This window comes from Hylobates moloch, unplaced genomic scaffold (genome assembly GCF_009828535.3).
Source record: "Hylobates moloch isolate HMO894 unplaced genomic scaffold, HMol_V3 SCAFFOLD_17, whole genome shotgun sequence".
In the NCBI taxonomy this organism is placed as follows: domain Eukaryota; kingdom Metazoa; phylum Chordata; class Mammalia; order Primates; family Hylobatidae; genus Hylobates; species Hylobates moloch.
Genome location: NW_026652292.1, coordinates 29,019,545 through 29,036,046, shown reverse-complemented (window position 1 = coordinate 29,036,046; position 16,502 = coordinate 29,019,545). Strand labels below are relative to the sequence as shown.

The 16,502-nt window shown below is 39.5% G+C and overlaps 1 protein-coding gene across 1 annotated transcript in view; it reads left to right on the top strand.

The window, feature by feature from the left end:
* GOLPH3 (golgi phosphoprotein 3) overlaps nt 1-12,558 on the top strand; it is a 59,482-nt gene extending 46,924 nt beyond the window's left edge. The window contains exons 3-4 of the mRNA XM_032135868.2: nt 1,015-1,129; nt 10,633-12,558. Coding sequence (XP_031991759.1) covers nt 1,015-1,129; nt 10,633-11,057 — 540 coding nt within the window. The 3' untranslated portion in view covers nt 11,058-12,558. The remainder of the gene's footprint in view (nt 1-1,014; nt 1,130-10,632) is intronic.
* The last annotated feature ends 3,944 nt before the right edge of the window (nt 12,559-16,502 follow it).

Sequence of the window (16,502 nt, the reverse complement as noted above, 5' to 3'; positions counted from 1 at the left end):
TCAGATTTTGAAGGAGTTCGGATTTTCGGATTAGGGATGTTCAACCTGTGCTGAATTCTTAAATATAATTTAGTCTTATTTCTGGAACTAATAATAATGCTTGAATGAATTTCTGGATCACATAGTCCAAGGTTCAGTGATGAAAGAGTGAGTATAAACTGTCCTAGTATGTTGCTTTACTAATTATTGCACAGTAGCTTTTTTTTTTTTTTTCTTTTTAAGTCGGAGTTTTGCTCTTGTTGCCCAGGCTGGAATGCAGTGGCACAATCTCGGCCCACTGCAACCTCTGTCTCCTGGGTTCAAGCAATTCTCCTGCCTCAGCCTCCGGAGTAGCTGGGATTACAGGCACTCACCACCATGCCCAGCTAATTTTTTGTATTTTTAGTAGAGATGGGGTTTCATCATTTTGGCCAGGCTGGTCTTGAACTCCTGACCTCAGGTGATCCACCCGCCTCGGCCTCCCAAAGTGCCGGGATTACAGGAGTGAGCCACCGTGCCCAGCTAGTAGCTTTCTTTTCTTTTCTCTTTGAGATAGAGTCTCACTCTGTTGTCCATGGTGGAGTGCAGCGGTGTGATCTTGGCTTCCTGCAGCCTCTGCCTCCTGGGTTCAAATGATTTTCCCACCTCAGCTACCCGAGTAGCTGGGATTACAGGCGTGCACCGCCATACCCGGCTAATTTTTGTATTTTTAGTAGAGACAGGGTTTCACCACGTGGGCCAGGCTGTTACCGAATTCCTGGCTTCAAGTGATCTGCTTGTCTCAGCCTCCCCCTGGGATTCAGGCATGAGCTACTGAGTCTAGCCAATTTTCATTCATTATTATATCTAATCTGGTTAGGTTAAATACTGGATTTCCTTAACATAAAAGTAATTTAAAATCTGAACTTGGATACTACATGAAACTTGAGGCTTTAAGCATAATGAATTATTTATATAATTGTTTGTTTTTCATTTAATGAGATCAAGTCAGAAAAGGCATTCGTGGATCCTTTCATTCTTTTTGCTTCTTTTTAGGTAATCTGCAAGTCGGATGCCCCAACAGGGGATGTTCTTCTTGATGAAGCTCTGAAGCATGTGAAGGAAACTCAGCCTCCAGAAACGGTCCAGAACTGGATTGAATTACTTAGTGGTAAGCTGCTGTGAATAAACCAAAAACCAATTTCTGTTTAAAAGATTATGAAGTTTAAATCCTTTTGAAAGGAACCTATACAAAATAGCCAGAAGCTTGTTTAGTTATTTAGGCAAACTTGAAAGTTATCAGTCATAGAGTGGGGAAGTAATGGTTTTTATAAAATTTCATTCTCTTTAACAATACTGAACAGATATAGAATGAGAAGATAATACTCTTTTCTTAGAGCTCCCATGTTCTTTATCAAAATTACAACACGCTACCTTAATCTGGATAGGCTAGGTTAAGCTGTGGTGGTAACAAACCCCAAAACCTCAGTTGCTTAAAACAACCATTTATTTCTCATTCAGGCTGTAAATCAGTCACAGGCTACCTCATCCTCACTCTGGCAGCCAGGCAGATGGAGCCACTGCCACCTGGAGCAGTATCAGTTACTATCATAAAAGGAGGAATAGCATAGCACATCACTCTGGCTCTTAAGTTTCTGCTTAGAAATGACATGTGGAGCCGGGCGCGGTGGCTCACGCTTGTAATCCCAGCACTTTGGGAGGCCGAGGCGGGCGGATCACGAGGTCAGGAGATCGAGACCACGGGGGCCTGTAGTCCAGTTTGGAGAGGTGAGGCAGAGAATGGTGAACCGAGGGGTTGCAGTGAGCCGAGTCGGTCATGATCCACTCCGTCTCAAAAAAAAAAAAAAAGAAATGACATGTGGTTCATGTTTCATTGATAGAGCAAATCACACAATCTCCCCTAACTTCAAGGAGACAGGGAAGTGGAACCTTAGGGAGGAGAATGTGAAAAGTTTGGTTGATAGCATGGAGGACTGTGACATTTATGTTAAAGTTATTTGTGTATTAACATGATGTGAGTTTTCTTACAGATAAGCAGAATTTATAAAAGTCCTATTGGATTCTTCTTCTGTCAGTAAAAGAGGTTTTTTTAGGGGTTGGGGGACTAGTCAAGTGAAGCAGTGGGAGTGGGAGGGAACAAAAAAATCTGTGATCAGTTAGCTGTAAATAACTGCTGTACTTGGACCAGCTGATTTTATTTATATGTATACATAAATATTTTTCTTTTTAAGAGACAGGGTCTCACTCTGTTGCCCAGACTGGAGTGCAGTGGCATGATCTTAACTCACTATAACCTTGAACTAAGTCCTGGGCTCAAGTGATCCACAGCCTCTGCTTCAGCCTCTGGAGTAGCTAAGACTACAGGTGTGTGCCACCATGCCTTGCTGAGTTTTTTTTTTTATTTTATTTTTTGGCCGGGGATGGTGGCTCATTCCTGTAATCCCAGTATTTTGGGAGGCTGAGGCGGGTGAATCTCCTGAGCTCAGAAGTTCAAGACCAGCCTGGGCAACCTGGTGAAACCCTGTTTCTACCAAAAAATACAAAAAAATTAGCCAGACATAATGGCACATGCCTGTGGTCCCAGCTACTTGGGAAGCTGAGGTAGGAGGATCGCTTGAGCCTAGGAGACGGAGGTTGCAGTGAGCCAAGATCATGCCACTGCACTCCAACCTGGGTGACAGAGTGAGACCCCGTCTCAAGAAAAAAAATTATTTTTTGTAGAGATAGGACCTTGCTGTGTTGCTCAGGCTGGTCTTGAGCTCCTGGCCTCAAGCGGTGCTCCATCAAGGCTTCCCAAAGCACTGGTGCTCCATCAAGGCTTCCCAAAGCACTGGGACTATAAGCATGAATCACCATGCTCAGCCTATATTTATTTGTTTATTTAAAAATTAAGTACATACACTTCATTTTTAGCTAACAGGGCAATAATGGGCACTTTACACTTAAGGCAAGTTTCATTCTTTTTTCTTATTGGTAAGAACATAAACGTATTCTTGATAAATTTGCATTTTTGTTGGATAACCCTCTTGTTGTACCTCTGATAATTTTCCTTTTTATCTCATTGAGTGAGAGTAACTCTGACTTATACTTTCCCCCCTTTATGCTTATTAGAGTTGTCTTCAGTTGTAATTTCTTTTGCAAGAATCTTTTAAAATTATTTTGCCCATTTGATGAGGGCTTGTTTGGTTAAAACTAGATTGTATTATCAGCAGATTCACTTAATCATCACAAATACCCGTCACATTGTCAATGCTCTCTGAGTTAGCCTCCCATGTATGCCTGTCAGTGACATGCAGCCATCTAACACAGGCTCAGTGAGGGCATTAATGTCAACTCTATATGTTAAATATTAGCAAACATAATGTTTTAAGATAGAAATAGAACTGCTAATAATGTTTATACTGTGATGGATCATTTTGTGAGTTGTCTTGAGAGCACTGGCTTAACCAGTCTTTGGATCTTTCTCATGTTGTACTGCCAGTGTTGGCCCATGACTGCTTCTGGTGTTGCAACTTAGAATTTGTAATTTGGTTCCCAGCTGACCAACAGAAGGGTTTCTCAAAGTTGTGGTGACTTTTTTTGGTAGATGTGTTACAGTGCTAAAGATTCTTTTTATGGAATGTAGAGTGGGCTTTGCCTTCACTTTCCTGTTACTGAAATCCATCTTACACTTACCTGTTAAGTAACAGTTTGTGAATGAAGCTTATCAGTGTAAACGCTAACTGAACTTGGTTCTCACCTATGGCTGCTGTTGCACTGTCCCCACTTGATTAAGCAGTGAAAAGATGAGAAGTCTAAAAGCTTTTCTTACAGTTAGGATTTTGTAAAAGCACTGTCTATTTGGATTAGAAATTTGGGTAAAATGTGAGACTAATACTTAGCAAGGTTTTTTAAAAAACAATATCCCGTGAGTTTTAGATTGGCTATTGATGCCAGAACATTGCCTGTAGCACTCGAGTTGCTTGCTCTTGACATATATTGGGAATGCTGCCGCTTCAGAATAAAGGAAGGGAATCCAGAGTGGGAGAAGGAGAAAAAAGGACTTTTTTTTAAAGTTAAGAAAATAAAAAAATATCTCCTGGCAAATAACATGTAAAAAGAATAAAATAAAAAATACCTATTTCTCACCTAATTGAAAGTATCAAGATACCAACTTGCTGATTTTTTAATTGTAGTAAAATATATATATAATGTAACTTTTACCATTTTTACCATTTTTAAGCATACAGTTCTTTGGCTAGCTTGCTGATTTTTAGATTTTTAAAAATTTTCTCTTGCTTCAGTGTAATATGTGGTATCAAACACCAGTTATTGCACCAATAATGACATATGTGCTATGAAATTTAAAAGGTGCTCTCAGACTGAAAGAATCTTAAAATCCGTTTGGGGAACAGTTTTATACATCTAATAATTTGATATAACAGATGAGAGTTTGACAGTATAGTTCTCTGAAAGTTCAGTAGTTCAGAGAAAAGAAAAATCCTTGGGAACTTTGGTAGTTACAAGAGGAAGTGGAGCTTAGATTAGGCGTTTGAAGGGTAAGAATGAGATGCAAAGAAAGAAATGTACTTGTTCAGAGGGATTCCTTGCCGTGAAGCCAAGGGATGCTTTAATAAAGAACAGTTTCTTTACCTGGGGTAGAGGATACCCAGGGGCTCATTTTATTATTATTTATACTGTACATGTATACATGTTAAAACTCTTGATGAATTTTAAACATTTTCTAATAATTTAAAATTAGTATACATATGTTTGAGGCAAGTCGAGAGACTACGTATTTTGCTTGTTTTGTTTTGTCTTTGAGACAAAGTCTCGCCATCACCCAGGCTGTAGTGCAGTGGTGCAGTCACAGCTCACTGCAGTCTTGACCTCCCAGGCTCAGTTGATCCTCCTGCCTCAGCCTCCCAAGTAGCTGGGACTACAGGCATGTGTCACCACGCCCAGCTAATTTTTGTATTTTTTTTGTAGAGATGGGGTTTCATCATGTTGCCCACGCTAAGACTACTGTTTAAGAATAGTTTTTAGCTTCTGAAATCTTAAGGCATGGTTGATCAGTTTGGTCACAAGGAATCACTACACTGCCAAATTATGGCCAAAGCTGCTTTTAGTTTTGTAACATGATGTCAAGGAAGATAAGTGTTCTTTGCAGTGAAATGATTTAGGTACCTGTCAGCATGTCATTCTCCACCGAAGTGATTGTTGGGCAGTGGACATGAATAATCTTTGAAGAACTTTTCCTCTCCATATTTACTTCTCACAATTTCCTTTACAAAAAAAAGCAAACTATGAATAGATTCATTACATTTTAAATTTGCTTGTATAACTTGTAAAGTCTTTTCACATATATGGTGAATAATTTAGGGACTGAGGACTAACAACATGGATCACAGTAACGTCTTTTAACCTAGAATTCAAGAACTATTCATTTATCAAGCATTTATTTCAAAGTATTTAAAAAGTATTCACTTTTAAAAATTGAAGTAGCTAAATCTTTAGAAGCTAGTTAAACTTTTATTGCATCTTCTTCTCAGAAATCCATCTATTCGCTTCCCATCCCACTTACACTGATGTCTTCCTTATGCTAAACTCAGGTGTGACTTTATTCTTTTGATTTAGCTTAATTCTTCGAAAATAAAAGGCAGAAATTCCAGAATACCAAGATACTTTGACCACTTGGTTATTACTTTGTGCCTTTTTTCTGTACCACAAATACTATTAAACAACATTTGGGATATTTCCTCACAGTTTTAGCCTTCTGCTCATGAGATTTCTACATTTTTCTCTAATACTTGAGGAGATCTGAATAACCATCTGTTTGTTGGAGTGAGCACATGGGGTTTACCCTCTTCTCAGGGAATTGCTACAAGAGAAGATGATGGCTGGGTCCCTTTTTATTGCTTCCTTTGAGTCAGAAATGATTGCCAGTAGGAAGTGGAATACTTTATTTGAAGGTGGTCTGTGTTTAGGCTCTTCTCATTTTTAGTAGAAACATTAAACTGTAAGTTAGCATACTTTGGAATTGGGAAATTTCCACAGCAACTTCTGTAAAATTTACTAAGCGTGTATTTCCACTGGTTGCAATATGTAAGTTTTAACTAAGGATAAGGTAAGGATAAACCTTAGCATAAGTTCAGTATAAGAGACAGTAGTCATAAACTATTAATCCCACTTACTTCCCATGAGAAAAAAAAATACCGTAGAACAGCATTAGAGGGATGTGTGTATGGGGGAGGAGGTATTTTTTTGCGGGGGGGAGTGGAGAGCTGCAAAGAGAATTTTAACTGTAGATCTCTCAGAATAATTCATTTCTTGATTTTTTTTTTTCCCCCTCTGTTGTTTGGCAGTAGATGTCGTTTGGCTAAGATGTCTCTGGAGTGTAGAATTCCTTCCTATTTGACTTTGGAAGGTAAAATAAAAGTGGATGGCTTGGGAGTCATTTATTCTGCTATACCTAGGTTTTGTGACAACATAAACGTATTAAGTCAGTGATACCAAATTAGAGTTGATAGGGGATAATACTTCTTTGATAACAAATTATTCTTTACATAGTTAATTCATCTTAGGATTGAACTGTAGTTTTTTAAATAGGCTTTTATGTAAGTTTGGCTGTTTATTATTTTATGTTGCATTAGTTTAAATTTCCCTAAGTCATTTAACACAATAGGTACCCAATTGCAGTTTAGTGTCTTAGGCTGCCTAACACCTGCCATTGACATTAGAAAACTAAAAGCAAAACTCATAGTAGTGAAAGATGCAGCAGTTATTTATTGGTGGGACATTGGGTTTACACGATTACAAAAAGATGGAAGTGGCTGGGCGCAGTGGCTCATGCCTGTAATCCCAGCACTGTGGGAGGCCCAGGTGGGTGGATCACGATGTCAGGAGATCGAGACCATCCTGTCTAACACGGTGAAACCCCATCTCTACTAAAAATACAAAAAGTTAGCTGGGTGTGGTGGCAGGCGTCTGTAGTCCCAGCTACTTGGTAGGCTGAGGCAGGAGAATGACGTGAACCCGGGAGACGGTGCTTGCAGTGAGCCGAGATCACACCACTGCACGCCAGCCTGGGCGACAGAGTGAGACTCCATCTCAAAAAAAAAAAAAAAAAAAAAAGGTCAAGTTACACACTTTTGAAAGATGTGTGCCTCTACTCCACGGCTTCTTCTGTTCTGCTGCCTATGTACTTTGTTGTTTCTTTTGCCTGGAATTCAGGCTTCTCTCCCTTTCGTAGGATGTGGTGAATCCTGCTGGATTTCGAGGTTTAGCTTGAAGATTCTTTTTTTCTATAACTTTCCTATGAAATACCCCATAACATTAAACCAGAGTCATTTCTTACTCCTCTAGGCACTTTGTTCATTTTGTTCTTATGGCCCTATTCCCATTTTCTTCTGGCCAGTATAGTTAGTTCTAATATGTAATATATTATGAATGTTATTTTCACTTGATTTTAAATTCCTACAAGGTTAGAAATATATCCTAATGTTTGTATTCTCAGTACCTAACAGGATTCTTTGAACATTATAAGTACTATAAATTCTGCCAGAATGTTTATTCTGCACATGGGCAAATAATAGCTAACATTTACTGAGAGCTTAATGTGTTAGGCTTTGTTCTAAGAACTTGATATTTAATCCTAGTAATAGCCCTGTGAGCTTGATAAATTTGTTACTTTCACTTTATAGATGAGTAAATGGAGAAATAGATTAAGATGACTTGCACTAGGACGCTAGGGTTTTTTTTGTTTTGTTTTTTGGGGGTTTTTGTTTTTGGGAAAGAGTCTTGTTCTTGTCGCCCAGGCTAGAGTGCAGTGGCACAATCTTGGCTCACTGCAACCTCCGTCTCCCGGGTTCAAGTGATTCTCCTGCCTCAGCCTCCCGAGTAGCTGGGATTACAGGCATCTGCTGCCATACCCGGCTAATTTTTGTATTTTTAGTAAAGATGGGGTTTCACCATGTTGGCCAGGCTGATCTTGAACTCCCAACCTCAAGTGATCTGCTCACCTTGGCCTCCCAAAGTGCTGGGATTACAAGCATACCTCCCATGCCTGGCCCCGGCTAACTTGTATTTTTTGTAGAGACGGGATTTCACCATGTTGCCCAGGCTGGGATTGTTTCTGTTGACTTCCCCCTTACCCCTAGTTTTAGGTCACTTTTTTGCTGCTTTGCAAGTTTAGTGATTTTTTTTTTTTTTTTTTTTTTGAAGGCGGAGTCTTGCTCTGTCGCCCAGGCTGGAGTGCAGTGGCGCAATTTCGGCTCACTGCAAGCTCCACCTCCCGGGTTCACGCCATTCTCCTGCCTCAGCCTCTCTGAGTAGCTGGGACTACAGGCGCCCGCCACCACGCCCGGCTAATTTTTTGTATTTTTAGTAGAGACGGGGTTTCACCGTGGTCTCGATCTCCTGACCTCGTGATCCGCCCGCCTCGGCCTCCCAAAGTGCTGGGATTACAAGCGTGAGCCACCGCGCCCGGCTGATTTTTTTTTTTTTAACTTGGATGATGGACAGTGTGAATGTTAAGTGATGAATTTTATGGTCTTTCTTTAAAGAGTGTTGAATTTTGTCTTGGTAGGCAGCTAAGTTACTTGTGGATCAACTTGCTTTTAATTTTGTTTTTGTTTTTAAATTTTGAGATGGAGTTTCACTCTTGTGTGCCTAGGCTGGAGTGCAATGGCACAATCTCGGCTCACTGCAACCTCTGCCTCTAGGGTTTAAGTGATTCTCCTGCCTCAGCTGTCCGAGTAGCTGAGATTACAGGCACCTGCCACGATGCCCGGCTAATTTTTTTGCAGTTGTAGAAGAGATGGGGTTTCACCATGTTGGCCAGGCTAGTCTTGAACTCCTGACCTCAGGTGATCCACCTGTCTGGGCCACCCACAGTGCTGGGATTACAGGTTTGAGCCACCGCACCTGGCCTCTTTTAATCTTTATTAGGGCAGGTCTAGGGTGGTCTATACTCTAGGACTGGTTTAGCCCTACTACTAAGGTGTGAATTTTCTAGTATTCCTTCTGAATGTCCTTGGTTTTTAGTGAGGCTTTTGCTCTCTGGCTAGTTGGCAATCACATTTTTTCCAGCTCTACTGAACTCTTGGAATCATTCACTTTCTGGTAGTTGTTTTTTTGCCTAGCTTTGTGGAATTTCTCACTCTAACATATGTAACTTAGCTTTCAGCCCAAGACTCAAGGAACACCTTGCAGATTTCTAGACCTCTTTATCTGCATAGGTCCCCCTTCTCCAGTAGTCTGCTTTGCACATTGCAGCCGCCTTAGCTACCCTGAATGCTGATCTCTGCCTCCTTAACGTGATGTGGCTGCTTTGCTCTCCTTGGGGTCTTCCTGCCTGCTCTGCTGCCTGGGACGTGCCTCCAGGTGGTAAGCTTAGGCAGCTGTCGGGCTCACATAGGCTGCACTCATGTGTCACAGTTCTGGGCTGCTTTTGACTAGTGTCTGAAAACAGTTTTTTTGTATATTTTACGGAGATTTCTAATTACAATGAGAGGGCAGCTTTAGGAATGATTACTTCATCATAGGCCTGTGTTCTTTAGTATTAAGTATAGGAAAATAATTGTGTCTCAGTCCATTTGAATGGGAATATATTTTAAGACAGCAACTTAAAATTTTAAGATAGTCTGCCAGAACTTTCTTTGATGATGAAAATGTTCTATTACTGTGGGGTCTAGCAACTGGCCATGTGTCACTATTGTATACGTGAAATGTAGCTAGTGCCACTGAAGAGCTGAATTTTTAAATTAATTTAAATAGCTCTATGTGGGTAATGGCTCCTGTAATGGACAGTGTGGCTGAAGGTTTTCTCTCAGTATTAAAAAATCTCGACCTTACAACGTTTGCATTTAAAAAAGATGCCTGTGGTTGATCTTCAACATATTCTTATTTAGAAAAATATAGTTTTTTTAAGTATAAAAATAGTTGCATGTTCATTGGAGATCATTTGGAAAATGCAGAAAGCACAAAAAAAGTTTAGCACACTTAATCCCAAAGATAAGTAAGATTAATATTTTGGTGTATTTCCTTCCAGTTTTCTATAAAGAAGAACCCACTTTAGTGAAAAATTGTTTGGTTTTATTTTAAATATTTCTCTCTCAAAAGGAAATATATATAGATGGCAAGATTAAAACTGTGAAAATTTGTATCCTTCCAGAATTAGCTTTATATTGTCATCAAATAATAGCATGGCCTAAACAGGCTTTCCTACCTCTATAGGCTGTATATGTTTAGCAGTTTCAGGAATAACATATTAATCAGGAAGCTTTTTTTTTTGGTCTATTAGTTACAGACTGGTGTTTAATAGAAAACTTCCTATTTGGCTATTGGTTGCTTTTTGACAGCAGCTGGAAGGAAGCTCAAACATAATATTTGGCTCATTTCCACATAAGACTAAGGGTTACTGACTCTGGTCTGAAGACTGCTTGCAGTTTAGTCGTCTGAGTGACTCCTGTGGCTGAGGATGTGCCGGGTGCTTAGAATCCAAAGGTCTGGCTGGGCTTAAGGGGTTCATGGTCTAGTTAGGGAGAAAAACATGGCAGATTTTCTTATGTTTTTCTTGGGGCAAAATCAGATTTTACTGTTTAATAGTACAAAATTTTTGCAAAATTAGCAGATAATACTCATCATTTCTAACTTCTGAAATCTTTTGTTTAGGTGAGACATGGAATCCATTAAAATTGCATTATCAATTAAGAAATGTACGGGAACGATTAGCTAAAAACCTGGTGGAAAAGGGTGTATTGACAACAGAGAAACAGAACTTCCTACTTTTTGACATGACAACACATCCCCTCACCAACAACAACATTAAGCAGCGCCTCATCAAGAAAGTACAGGAAGCCGTTCTTGACAAATGGGTGAATGACCCTCACCGCATGGACAGGCGCTTGCTGGCCCTCATTTACCTGGCTCATGCCTCGGACGTCCTGGAGAATGCTTTTGCTCCTCTTCTGGACGAGCAGTATGATTTGGCTACCAAGAGAGTGCGGCAGCTTCTCGACTTAGACCCTGAAGTGGAATGTCTGAAGGCCAACACCAATGAGGTTCTGTGGGCGGTGGTGGCGGCGTTCACCAAGTAACTCTGCTCGGGGTGAACCATTCTCCTTTCTCTCATGTAAACCAGTAGTTTTTCTTCTGTTGACTTCTGGTTTTCTGTAATTTGTACTTTCCCACACTGTAATTGGCTTCTGTTTTACAAAATGGTGGGTGGCTTTTTCTTTTTTGTATGTATACAGGATTCTGCTGGTACGAGAGGCCTTCCTCTTTCTGTTTTTAAAAAAAGTTTTACTGCCATATTGGCATTTCATTCCCTGTTGCCATCCTCACTGTTACCTGTTTTGGGTTTCTGGTCTACTTTGACTTTCAAAGTACCTCCAGCCTCCTCATACGCACAGCTTTTGGATGACTTCAGCTTGAGTTTCTCCATATGTGCATGTACATCTAGCATTCTGCCTACAGTTCAGACAGAAGTCACAAAAAGGCCTTCAACTCACCAAAGGTAAATATCTGTATCTATTAGGACATTTTATACATAGAGTTCAGTTGAGATGTATACTTAGCAAAATTATTTTTAAATTGAAACAGCACAGTAAATACTTAATATAAAATGCCCCTTGGATTTTGCTTCCCATGTGAATCTATTGTATTATTACACTTGTTATAATTTTAACTATAAAGGTCCAGTTGTTTCACAGAGCCGGTTTGGGATGGGCTGCATTCCATTTATGCTGTATATAGTTTGAATTATATATAAATTACCCCTTCTTCTGGCCACCCCTGCTCCCATCTTAGTATTTTGCAAGATTTAATTGGTTGTACACCTGGTGCCCCTCACTTGCTTCAGTCATGGTTATTTGATGGCAAAATCGACCTGTCATCACTGAAGGAGAGAGAAAAGATGTGTGTCTGATTGGTCCTGGGATTTTTTGAGCTGTGCCATTTATGGTACTCTTTGCCTATGCATCCCCTTTTTAGATTTTTTTTAAAAATTTTATCTTACTGTTTTTATAATTTCTATTGGGAAGAGGCTTGTGACCAGTACCAATCTTGAGTTTCTTTTTCTGTCCACAAGTAAATTAATGTCTGCTCTGAAATGTCATTTATCTACTCACACATTCTTGGGGAAAAAAATCAAATGTCAGTCCTAGCAGATGTTGCATGTAAATTGGTAGCAAGTAATGATTACAACCCAGAGGATTAAGAATTTTGTAACAGAAAGCTCTGCTATGTTTTAATTTTTTATATACAATTAGGATAATTAGCATCATCAGACTATAAACCTTTGCTTTTTAAAGTTTATTTTTACTATTTCTTTATCACTTTATTGTATCATCACCATTGGTTTCATAATGTAAATACTATATATTGAACAAATTAAATGTCAAAATTTTTTATTACCATAGTCCATGTTAATAGTGGGGCTTTCAGATGTTTAGAGATTTTTGTTGTTGTTGTTAACATTCATTGCAAAAGTACTAGATGGTGTATAACTCTGGAGTTGAATTTTAAGGGATTCCCTAATATGTATACTATCTTTTTATCTGAAGTAATAAATAAACAATGATCTTGAAAGTGCCTGAATCAGAGCAAGCATGTCATTTGTATTTTTGTATTCTCATTTAGTTTTCTTTCAAATGAAATGTTACTTACTATAGCACTGTAGTATTTTAATGCAGGGGTTGGGTTTTGTAAAGGGCCAGATAGTAGATATTTTAGGCTTTGTGAGCCACCAGCTGTGTTAGTTGCATCTACTGAATTTTACTGAATGAAAACTGTTATAGATAATACAAATAAATAGGTTATACTGTGTTCCAATAAAACTTTATTTGCAAACACGGGGCTGGTCAAGGCCTCAGTTTTAATGCATGGAAAAAAGACAGATTTTTCTATCCATTGAAATAACCTTCTTTACTTTCAAAAATGACACTGCTGGTGGTAACTACATGTAGGAACTATTAAAGTTTCTTCTCATAAAGTAGATAAGTAGATATTGGGAAACTGATACCAGTATACTGGAATTTCTTATCGAGTGAAAAGTTCCTGTTTTTCTTTTTTTTTTTTTGAGATGGAGTCTCGCTGTCACCCAGGTTGGAGTGCAGTGGCGCGATCTCGGCTCACTGCAAGCTCCGCCTCCCGGGTTCACGCCATTCTCCAGCCTCAGCCTCCTGAGTAGTTGGGACTACAGGCGCCCACCACCACCACGCCCGGCTAATTTTTGTATTTTTAGTAGAGACGGGGTTTCACCGTGTTAGCCAGGATGGTCTCGATCTCCTGACCTCGTGATCCGCCCGCCTCAGCCTCCCAAAGTGCTGGGATTACAGGCGTGAGCCACCGCGCCCGGCCCAAGTTCCTGTTTTTCACTTGAGAAGATGTTAGAGGTGAGGTAATAGATTTCTGAGGTATTCACTTCATCAGCAGCGTCAGTATTCCCAAGCAAGGGGGAAAAGGGCCTCACCTGAACTTCTGTCAGTGTTTGCACTAGACCAGAGTGCACACTTAGCTCTACCTGTGTGCGGCCCCAACTTCAGTGTGTTTCTATTTCCAGAGGAGAAGTGTAGCAAAATCTGGGGGTGGTTGTAGTGGTGTTATCAAGAACTCTTTGTCCTATGGAATATTGTTGCTTTCAGTCCTCTTGAAAGCAGGAATGATGTGACTCCATGGAAGTAAGTATTGTCTGTGTTAAGAGCAGTACTTCCACGGGTTTATGTGACTTTGATTCAAAGCCTTTACATAGATATCTATTGTGCAGAGAATTAGTAGTTGCTGTTTCTTTTTCGGTGGCTTCATATGTTTTGTAATTGGTTGATTGTTCCTTAAAATAGCCTGATTGGTACAATGTGCTAACAGAAGCTTACTAAGCACATGCTATTTTATGTCTCATTTTGACCTCCCCAAATTCCAGTTACTATCTTCACTTTGTGAAGAACAAGCTCAGAGAGGAGAATTTGCTCAGTGTCACATTATCTACTAACTGTTCGAGCTTTTAATCCTAAGGCGATTGAGGAACAGTGATGGCATTCAGCTACAATTGTTCCTTTCTTATTTGGGCACTTCCTTTCCCTGACAGAGACAGAATAGGCATGCAAAATACTCTCATGGTGTTGCAAAATAAAAAGATTAAAGAACATCTCTTCTAATATCTTGGTATAACTTACATAAATTATCTTTTGGGGATGAAAAAGTTGACCAATTCTGTGTGTTCTCAAAGCAGAATTGTCTAATGACCAGGAAAGTCCCTGGCCTCCTGAAGCAAGGTTGACCAATGATCTCTGACTCATTCCACCAGTCAACCGTTCTTACTGTTTGTGAACAGATAGGTACAATACTCTTTCTAAGTGTAGTAAACCCTTGAATTTGGTCATCTCCCAAAAGAAAGAGAAAGGGGCTAGGGCCTGATTGGTTCAGTGACACGTGGGACCAGTAAGTAGTGACACCTAGCCTGATACTGTCAAGGGTCCATGGCTGCCAGGCATGGCTACCCCCACCCAGCAGTTGCAAGTTTATGTGAGGTATTTATGAAGTTTAATTTCCAACTCTCTGGCTTCTCTATCTTGTATTGACTTAAAATATATTGTGAGATAATACTGCTCCATTTCACTTTTGTCCAGATTAAGATGACTGACAAACTGAAGTAGTTCCAATTCATCTCAGCCCATTGGGTCCCAGGATGATATGCTTGACTGTTGTAAATTCTGCACAAATGTCATATATTCTGTAACATCATCAGTAAAGTGGTGGTATTAATGTTCATGACTTTGCAGGCTATCCTTCAAAGGGGTATGGATGGTAACATGGTTTAGTTAAACCGGTAGTCATACTTTCTCAGCCCAATGTTAGAATTACATAGATATTTACTCCTGATAGAACAGTTCGTGTAGTATGGCTCCCATTAGTATCATTATACACTGATGTGCATTTTACTTTTTGCACTGAAGTTGTGGAGAGATTTCAGGGTAAGTACACATCATTCTTTTGAATGGCTTTGTTGTATAGCTTAGTTAAATCTCCCATTAATGGACATTTAGATGATTCTCATATTTTACATTATTACAGTATTGTAGCATACTTTTTATGTCTTTATTTCTCATTTCTGTAGAAGGATTTAATAGAAATGGATTTGCTCAAATAGTATACCTTGAAAATGTAAAAGATAAAGCCAAATTGATTTCTAAGCTTTGTGGTAACTTACACTCCTGACAATAAGGTGAATGCTGGTTTTCCTATACCCTAGCCAATACTGCAGAGCAGTGGTCGCCAACCTTGTTGGCACCAGGGACCAGTTTTGTGGCAGACAGTTTTTCCATGGACCTAGGGGTCGGGGGGTGGTTTCAGGATGAAACTGTTCCACCTCAGATCATCAAGCATTAATTAGATTAGGTGCACAATAGGGTTCGAGTTCCTATGAGAATCTAATGTGGCTGCTGATCTGACAGGAGGTGGAGCTCAGGTGGTATTGCTCGTTTTCCTGCTGCTCACCTGCTGCTGTGTGGCTTGGTTCTTAACAGACCACCGTTACTGGTCCGTGGCCTGGGGGTTGGGGACCCCTCTGGGGAGGATATCATCACTCCTAGTCTATGTTAATTATTGAGGGGTTATCATTTACTGCCTTTTGGTAATTTGTATTTTTTCTGTGAATTACCTGTTGGTGTTCTTTATTCATTTTTCTAAAGGGCATTGATCTTTTTATGTATTGATTCACGAGGACTTAAGCCTGTATCTATGATGCAGTTGGTTTTCCCAGTCTTTGGAGCTGGCAGATGGTAAGTTTTGCTTTTGCTTTCTTTAACATTCAGAAAAGTGTATGGTGCAGTGCTTGAGCGTGCAATTTGTAGAGATCCTTTTTCTAAAGAGATGTCTGGTGGTCAGATTTGATACATATTAACTTTGGGAGGGTATGATCAAATTTAAAAATGGAAAAAGTCGAATGTGTAGGTTAAGAATAGGTATATAAGCATTTCATTAAAAGTTTTTATGATTAAAATATAAATGGAAAATCTCATAAACAAATGTTTACATTAATTAATTTAAGGCACACATGTTTACAGCCATTACCCAGGTCAGGAGATAGAACCTTGCCAGCTATACCCTGAAGCTGTTCAAGTCTTTCTCCCAATTACAGTCTTCATAATAGTAAGTACTGTCCTGACGCAGTGTGAATCTTTAATTGTATTGTTTTGTTTCATTTGATATGTCTTTTAAGTTTTTTTTGAATCTGTAGGTTCTTCTCCCTATCTCGCTCTTGTTTTTCCTTTGCAAAATATTTGTTGATGAAATTGGATCATTTGTCCTGTAGTTTTCCAAAGTTTGGATTTTGTTGATGGTTTCCACATGGTGTAATTTAAGGTGTTTCTTTGACTTCTACACTGCATTTCCCAAGAATTGGTAATTGGCTCTAGAGGCTTAGATTCAGGTTTGTTTCTGTAGGCAACAGTAATCGGTGGTAGTGGATGCTTCCACCAGGAGGCACATAATGTCTCATATTCTCCTTTTGTGATGTTACCAGCCTTGCTGTTCAATTCTTATTT